Source organism: Neovison vison, chromosome 6 (assembly GCF_020171115.1).
Source record: "Neovison vison isolate M4711 chromosome 6, ASM_NN_V1, whole genome shotgun sequence".
Classification (NCBI taxonomy): Eukaryota; Metazoa; Chordata; class Mammalia; order Carnivora; family Mustelidae; genus Neogale; species Neogale vison.
In genome coordinates, this window is record NC_058096.1 from 217996477 (window position 1) to 218005165 (window position 8689).

General features: G+C 41.3%; 1 protein-coding gene across 1 annotated transcript; it reads right to left on the minus strand.

Moving 5' to 3' along the window:
• Positions 1–7550: 7550 nt before the first annotated feature.
• On the minus strand, positions 7551–8489 carry LOC122910775 (olfactory receptor 7G2-like). Its single transcript, XM_044255404.1, has one exon. The coding sequence runs from the start codon at positions 8487–8489 to the stop codon at positions 7551–7553; it is 939 nt and encodes a 312-aa protein (XP_044111339.1).
• Positions 8490–8689: the final 200 nt, after the last annotated feature.

Genomic DNA, 8689 nt, shown 5'->3' on the forward strand with positions numbered 1-8689 from the left:
CTCTTCGCAGATGACATGATTCTTTATATGGAAAACCCAAAAGACTCCACCCCCAAACTACTAGAACTCATACAGCAATTCAGCAATGTGGCAGGATACAAAGTCAATGTGCAGAAATCAGTGGCTTTCTTATACACTAACAATGAAAATACAGAAAGGGAAATTAGAGAATCGATTCCATTTACTATAGCACCAAGAACCATAAGATACCTTGAATACTGTTTTTCTGAAAATAAATAAATTGGGGGAAAAAAAACTTCATATACACTATGGAGTATTATGCCTCCATCAGAAAGGATGAATACCCAACTTTTGTAGCAACATGGACTGGACTGGAAGAGATTATGCTGAGTGAAATAAGTCAAGCAGAGAGAGTCAATTATCATATGGTTTCACTTATTTGTGGAGCATAACAAATAGTATGGAGGACAAGGGGAGTTAGGAGAAGGGAGTTGGGGGAAATTGGAAGGGGAGGTGAACCATGAGAGACTATGGACTCTGAAAAACAATCTGAGGGGTTTGAAGTGGCGGGAGGTGGGAGGTTGGGGTATCAGGTGGTGGGTATTAGAGAGGGCACGGATTGCATGGAGCACTGGTGTGGTGCAAAAACAATGAATACTGTTATGCTGAAAATAAATAAATTAAAAAAAAAAGATACCTTGGAATAAACCTAACTAAAGAGGTAAAGAATCTGTACTTGAGGAACTATAGAACACTCATGAAAGAAATTGAAGAAGACACAAAAAGATGGAAGACCATTCCATGCTCTTGGATCGGAAGAATAAACATTGTTAAAATGTCTATACTGCCTAGAGCAATCTATACTTTAAATGCCATTCCGATCAAAATTCCACCGGCATTCTTCAAAGAGCTGGAGCAAATAATCCTAAAATTTGTATGGAATATGAAGAGACCCCGAATCGCTAAGGAAATGTTGAAAAACAAAAATAAAGCTGGCGGCATCACCTTACCTGATTTCAAGCTTTATCACAAAGCTGTGATCACCAAGACAGCATGGTACTGGCATAAAAACAGACACATAGACCAGTGGAATAGAGTAGAGAGCCCTGATATGGACCCTCAACTCTATGGTCAATTAATCTTTGACAAAACAGGAAAAAATATACAGTGGAAAAAAGACAGTCTATTCAATAAATGGTGCTGGGAAAACTGGACAGCTATATGTAGAAGAATGAACGCGACCATTCTCTTACACCATACACAAAGATCAACTCAAAATGGATAAAAGACCTCAACGTGAGACAGGAATCCATCAGAATCTTAGAGGAGAACATAGGCAGTAATCTCTTTGATATCAGCCACAGCAACTTCTTTCAAGATATGTCTCCAAAGGCAAAGGAAACAAAAGCGAAAATAAACTTCTGGGACTTCATCAAAATCAAAAGCTTCTGCACAGCAAAGGAAACAGTCAAAAAAACAAAGAGGCAACCCACGGAATGGGAGAAGATATTTGCAAATGACAGTACAGACAAAAGGCTGATATCCAGGATCTATAATGAACTCCTCAAACTCAACCCACACGAAACAGACAAACACATCAAAAAATGGAGCACTGGGTGTGGTGAAAAAATAATGAATACTGTTTTTCTGAAAATAAATAAATTGGAAAAAAAAATTAAAAAAATTAAAAAAATTTAATTAAAATAAATAAATAAATAAATAAATAAAATGGAGAGAGAGATAAAAAAAAATGGGCAGAAGATATGAACAGACACTTCTCCAATCAAGACATACAAATGGCTATCAGACACATGAAAAAATGCTCATCATCATTAGCCCTCAGGGAGATTCAAATTAAAACCACATTGAGATATCACCTTACACCAGTTAGAATGGCCAAAATTAACAAAACAGGAAACAACATGTGTTGGAGAGGATGTAGAGAAAGGGGAAACCTCTTACACTGTTGGTAGGGAATGCAAGTTGGTGCAGCCTCTTTGGAGAACAGTGTGGAGATTCCTCAAGAAATTAAAAATAGAGCTTCCCTATGACCCTGCAATTGCACTCCTGGGGATTTACCCCAAAGATACAGATGGAGTGAAAAGAAGGGCCATCTGTACCCCAATGTTTATAGCAGCAATGGCCACAGTCGCCAAACTATGGAAAGAACCAAGATGCCCTTCAACGGATGAATGGATAAGGAAGATGTGGTCCATATACCCTATGGAGTATTATGCCTCCATCAGAAAGGATGAATACCCAACTTTTGTAGCAACATGGACGGGACTGGAAGAGATTATGCTGAGTGAAATAAGTCAAGCAGAGAGAGTCAATTTTCATATGGTTTCACTTATTTGTGGAGCATAACAAATAGCATGGAGGACAAGGGGTGTTAGAGAGGAGTAGGGTATTTGGGTAAATTGGAAGGGGAGGTGAACCATGAGAGACTATGGACTCTGAAAAACAATCTGAGGTGTTTGAAGTGGCGGGGGGAGGGTGGGAGGATGGGGTACCAGGTGGTGGGTATTATAGAGGGCACGGCTTGCATGGAGCACTGGGTGTGGTGAAAAAATAATGAATACTGTTTTTCTGAAAATAAATAAATTGGGAAAAAAAAAGAATCATGGGGAGAAAGCCATGAATTTCATACTTTGCTTTCTCCTCCTCTGGAATTCCACCGTTCTCCCTGGTAAGTGAACTTGTTTAGGGCTGGATTTCTTGCTGATCTTCTTGGGGAGGTGCCTGTTGTAGTGATTCTCAAGTGTCCTTGCCCGAGACAGAATTACACTGCCCTTACCAGGGGCCAGACTAAGTAATCCGCTTGGCTTTGCTTTTGGGAGCTTTTGTTCCCTAAAAGCTTTCCGTAGAGTTCCAGAGGACAGGAATGAAAATGGTGGCCTCCCAATCCCTGGTCCGGAGGAGTCAAGAGCTCAGGGCCCCACTCCTCAGTGCATCCTCAGAGAAAATCTTTCAATCACTCCCATCTCCCTGGCCTCCGGCTGTGCTCTGAGCTCACCCAGCCTGTGACCAAGTGTCTCTGTCTCTGGCATACAACTCTGCCTTGAGTATCTGAACCCCACACATCCCTGATCTCTTCCAGGGGAGTCTCCCTGGGTCTTGTGGGGTCCCTGTACACAGAGCAATGACCTGTGCCATGGATCACGATAAGGTAACCCCAAGTTGAGAGCTCACCCCTTGGCTCTGTCTCTGTAGCTGGCTTCCCTGCTCTAATACCTGTGGGCTCTGTGACACTCAGACACCCCCGATCCTTCTGTGACCCCACGGGACCTGAGACCATGCTGTCCCTGCGTGGGCTTCACCCCTGTTTAGCCTCTGGACTGATGTCCATCAGTGGAGCAGATTTTTAAAAGTTCTGATTTTGTGCTTTGTTGCTCCACCGCTTGCCTGGAGCCAGCCCCTCGCCCTGCGGTTTATCTTCCTGTTGCTTCAGCTTCACTTTTCTGCCGGTCCTACCTTTCAGAAAGTGGTTGATTTTCTGTTTCTAGAATTGTTGCTCCTCTTCTCTGAGATCTCCTATTGGATTTGTAGGTGTTCAGAATGGTTTGATAAACTATCTAGCTGATCTCCTGCTACCTGATGTCCTCTCAGCCTGCTACTTCTCCATCATCTTCTGTCTTTGTCTTACTTATTTCACTGCACATAAAGCCCTCGAGGTCCATCCATTTGTCTCAAATAGTAGGATTTCCCTCTTGTAATGGGTGAATAACATTCCTGTGTGTGTGTCTATGTGTGTGTGTACATACATATACCAACTTCATTTCTTTATCCATTTATCTGCTGATAGACACTTAGATTGTTTCCATGTCTTGGCTCTTGTAAATAATGCTGCAGTGAACATGGGAGTACACACACCTTTTCAGAATAGTGATTTCATCTCCTTCAGTTATATTTCCAGAAGTGGGGTTGAGGGATCATACTGTTTCCCATGATTGCACCAGTTTATATTCCTAGCAGCAGTACTTATATTCCTACAAGCAGACTTCCTTTTTCTCCACATTCTTGCCAACACTTGTTATCTCTTGTCCTTTTGATGAAAGCCATTCTAACAGGTGTGAAGTGATACCTTATTGTTGTTTTGGTTTGCCTTTTGTGATGATGAGTGATATTGAGCATCTTTTCTTTAACTTGTTAGCTGTCTATATGAGAAAAGTGAGAGCTAATAACCTAACTGGGGAAAATCTGAGAGCTTTCCCTCTGTGGTCAGGGAAGTCCACTCCTACCCCTTTCATTCAACATAGTACTGGAAGTCCAAGCTACAACAGTCAGACAACAAAAAGAAAAGGGATCCAAATCAGTAAAGAAGAAGTAACACTTCCACTCTTTGCAGATGACATGATACCGTATGTAGAAAATCTCGAAAGATTCCACCAAAAACTGCTAGAACTATATGTCTTCTCTAGAAAATGTCTATTCAGCTCCTCTGCTGACTATTATTTTTTTAAGATTTTATTTATTTATTTGACAGAGATCACAAGTAGGCAGAGAGGCAGGTGGGGGGGGCGGGAAGCAGGCTCCCCACTGAGCAGAGAGCCCGATGTGGGGCTCAATCCCAGGACCCTGGGATCATGACCTGAGCCGAAGGCAGAGGCTTTAACTCACTGAGCCACCCAGGCACCCCTCCTCTGCTGATTTTTAAATCAGATTGTTTATTTTTTGCTACAGAGTTGTATTTTTTAATATTTTGGCTATTAACCTCTTATCAGATACATCATTTATAAGTATTTTGTTCTGTGGGTAGGCTTTTCATTTTGTTGATGGTGTTTTTGCTGTGCGGAAGCTTTTTAGTTTGATATAGATACAGTTTTTAATTTTTTTTAAAGATTTTTTTTTCAATTTATTTATTTTCAGAAAAACATTATTCATTATTTTTTCACCACACCCAGTGCTCCATGCAAGCTGTGCCCTCTATAATACCCACCACCTGGTACCCCAACCTCCCACCCCCCCCGCCACTTCAAGATTTTATTTATTTGTCAGAGAGAGAGAGGGAGAGAGAGCATGCACAGGCAGACAGAATGGCAGGCAGAGGCAGAGGGAGAAGCAGGCTTCCTGCTGAGCAAGGAGCCCGATGTGGGACTCGATCCCAGGATGCTGGGATCATGACCTGAGCTGAAGGCAGCTGCTTGACCAACTGAGCCACCCAGGCATCCCTACAGTTTTTAATTTTTGCAGCTGTGGTTTGTGTTTTTGGTGTCATAATTGTTGCCAAGATCAACGTCAAGGAGCTTTCCTCCTAAATTTTCTTCTAGGAGATGCATGGTTTTCATGTCTTATGTTTAAGTCATTAATAATTTTGAGTTAAATTTTGTAAGTGGTGTAAGATGGGTTCAATTTCATTCTTATGCATTGGGATATATAGTTTTTCCAACAGCATTTTTAAAAGAGATTATCCTATGTCCTTTGAGTATCCTTGGCTCCTTTGTCAAATACAAGTTGATTGTATATGTGAGTGTTTATTCTGGGCTCTCCATCCTGTTCCATTGGTCTATGTGTGTGCTTTAATGTTATTACCACATGGTTTTGGTTACTATAATTTTGCAGTGTAGTGTGAAGTCGGGGTATCTGATGCCTACATCAGAAGTGTCCAGAAGCCATTTCAGGCTTCCAGAGGAGCCCAATCAGATCACAGATAGAGGCTGAGTAGAGCCCAACCCTTGGGAAATAAGTAGTCAAGCACCTCACAGGGAAAAAGTGGGAGCCTTGTGTTTCTACCTCTTTCCTCTGTGCTGAGCCCAGGAGGATAATCATATAGTCCTGTAAAACTGCCTCTTGGTTTTCTGTGGTATCTGGGGACTTGGAAACACCAAGACACATTGCCCTCACAGCTAGAAGATTTGGGAGCCAGTCCCTCAGATTTGCCATACAAGTTGGGGCCCTAGGTGTGTGGTCTTAAACTTTCACTCTTCAGGGAGATTCTGAGTTGGGGACTCTCTCCTGGTTGTAAGGTGCCATCCCAGGGGTGGGGTCAATGATGTGAGCATATCTCAGCTTTTCCTACCTGTTTAGAGGTCTCTGATATGTAGGAGTCAACCAACCAGTTTCTGGATTTCTCTCAGAGGGAATTAATCTCTGTGTACCTGTATGGTGAGTGTGTTACCAGGAGGAGGGGTGTCAGGAACCTTCTCTTCCATCATATGGATGGTGTTGGTAAGAATTCATTAAGTTTAAACATTTAGCCAGACCAGTATTAGGTCAAATTTATTTAATATGTAGTATTGGGCAGTGTAAAGGAGTGTAAGAAAAAAAAGACACATTAGAATCCTATAAAAATGACAGTTTATAGGACAAAAATGATCAGATACTGGAATCAAGTACTGGTGGCATCAATTTATATCTGTCTGCATGGTCACATTGCCTCCTCCTTTTCTCTGGGTCTCCTTCACTTTTACTTGTTCTATAAGGAAACATGATTTCTATTTAGGGCTCACCCAGATAACCCAGTGTAAGTGCATCCTTTGCAAAGACCCCTTTTCCAAGTAAGTTCTGATGCCATTCATCCTTTTATCATATGAGGTACTAATCACAAATTAGGGGGATTAGGATGTGGGCATATCATATTGAGGGCCTCCATTTCACCTCCTACAGATGTGCTTTGATTGACTCCATTAAGAGGTCTATTCTCATCTGACACTGGGAAGGACAGGGTTTTTTTGTTTGTTTGCTTTTGTTTTTTGTCCCTGGGCATTATGTTCAAACATGACATCTATATTTGCTGCCACCACCTTGTGACTGAAGGAGAACGAGTCCTAGGACAAAGCCACCAAATGCAGAACAGAGTGAAGCCTACTCCCCTGTTTCACATTCCCTGTCTTGAAGTTCTAATAATGACAACTGTTTCCTGTTCTATCATATTAGGGATAGGTATTTTTCTCTTCTTAGAACTAAAGGCTTCCTCACTGATGAAACACAAATAACTCACAATTATTTCAAAAATGAGATGATACCATTATACCAGTTGTATAGATAATGAAACTGAGTATAGTGGATGGATACTAATACTGCCTCAAAGGAATACACTTTACCAGTGACTGGTCTCCATAATTACTAAGTCGGGGTGTGAAAGATGAACTCCCTTGCCTCACTGTAGCCTGATTTGGGTTTCAACTGACATGGTCTCTTATGGGATCAGGGAGAAGCAAGTCTCTAAATATGACAACAGTCATTTTCCTGTCCTTTCTCTGAGCTATTCATATTCTGCATTTACTTCCTCTGAGTCATCCATACAAACATAAAACTTTTATCTCTGCCTCAGGCTCTACCTCTGTGGAACTTAGAAAAGCCTTGAAGTAAGAATTGATATAATTTGTCAAACATAAAAAGCTAAAGAAAAATAAAAGTTAGGTTTCAACTCTAAGTTAAAATATACTTGGCTGTTATGTTATCTACTTGTGTTAGAAGCATTCATTGATAGAAGAATTAAACTTCCTTGTTCTCCTGTGATTCATATAATCATATATGATAATGATAATATGATATGATAATATAATATTATAATATAATATGATATGATAATAACAATAAATCATATTGATTTATTCTTACAACCCAGCCCAAGGTACATGGCACAATCACAGAAAAAAAGGTATCCTACTGATGAGTTTCTTCAAGGCACCCTGCATGTCACTATTCCTCAGACTGTAGATAAAGGGGTTCATCATTTGAGGAATCACGATGTACATCACGGAGGCCACAGCAGTCTTTCTGGAAGAGTCACTAACTGCAGAAATAATGTACACTCCAAAAGCTGTCCCATAGAACAAGGACACAACTGACAGGTGAGACCCACAGGTGGAGAAAGCTTTATATTTCCTGCCTGCTGATGGCATTCTCAAAACAGAGGAGAAAATTTGAGTGTAAGAAAAAATGATTCCAGAGAGTGGAACACCTGCAAATAAGCCAGCTGCAAAATATGCCAAGATATTATTGATGAGAGTATCAGAGCAAGCAAGCTTGACAATCTGACCGAGTTCACAGAAGTAGTGGGGGATGTCCAAGTCCTTACAGAAGGATAACTGTAGTATCATCAGACTATGGAGTAGGGCATTGGCAATGCTAATGAGCAGGGAGAGTACCGTCAGCAGGCCACAGAGTTGGGCATTCATGATAACGGTGTACCTCAAGGGATGGCAGATGGCCACATAGCGGTCATAGGCCATTGCTGCAAGGAGAAAATTTTCCAAACCAACAAAAGTCAAGACAAAGCAGACCTGGGTGAGGCAGCCTGTATAACTGATGCTCTGAATCTGTGCTTGGATGTTCACCAGCATCTTTGGGATGGTGGTTGTGCTTAAACAGATGTCCGTAAAGGACAGGTTAGAGAGGAAGAAGTACATGGGGGTATGGAGGTGGGAGTCAGAGATGACAGCCAGGATAATGAGCATATTTCCCAGGATGGTGACCAGGTACGTAGACAGGAACAGACTGAAGAGGAGGAGCTGCAGTTCTGGATCATCTGTCAATCCTAGGAGAAAGAATTCTGAAAATACTGTCTGGTTTCTGGGTCCCATGTTGTTGATGAATCTGATGGAAAACATGGGGTGAAAATTAAAAAAAAAAATAAGGAATGGTCTCTGGGTGAGCCACAACAACATCGCCTGGGAATTTTTAAAAATACAAATTCTGGTATCAGTCCAGATATACTGCTAATAAACTCTGAGGTGAGGACCATCCATCTATTTTTGGCAAGCCAGCCAGATGAATTTGATAT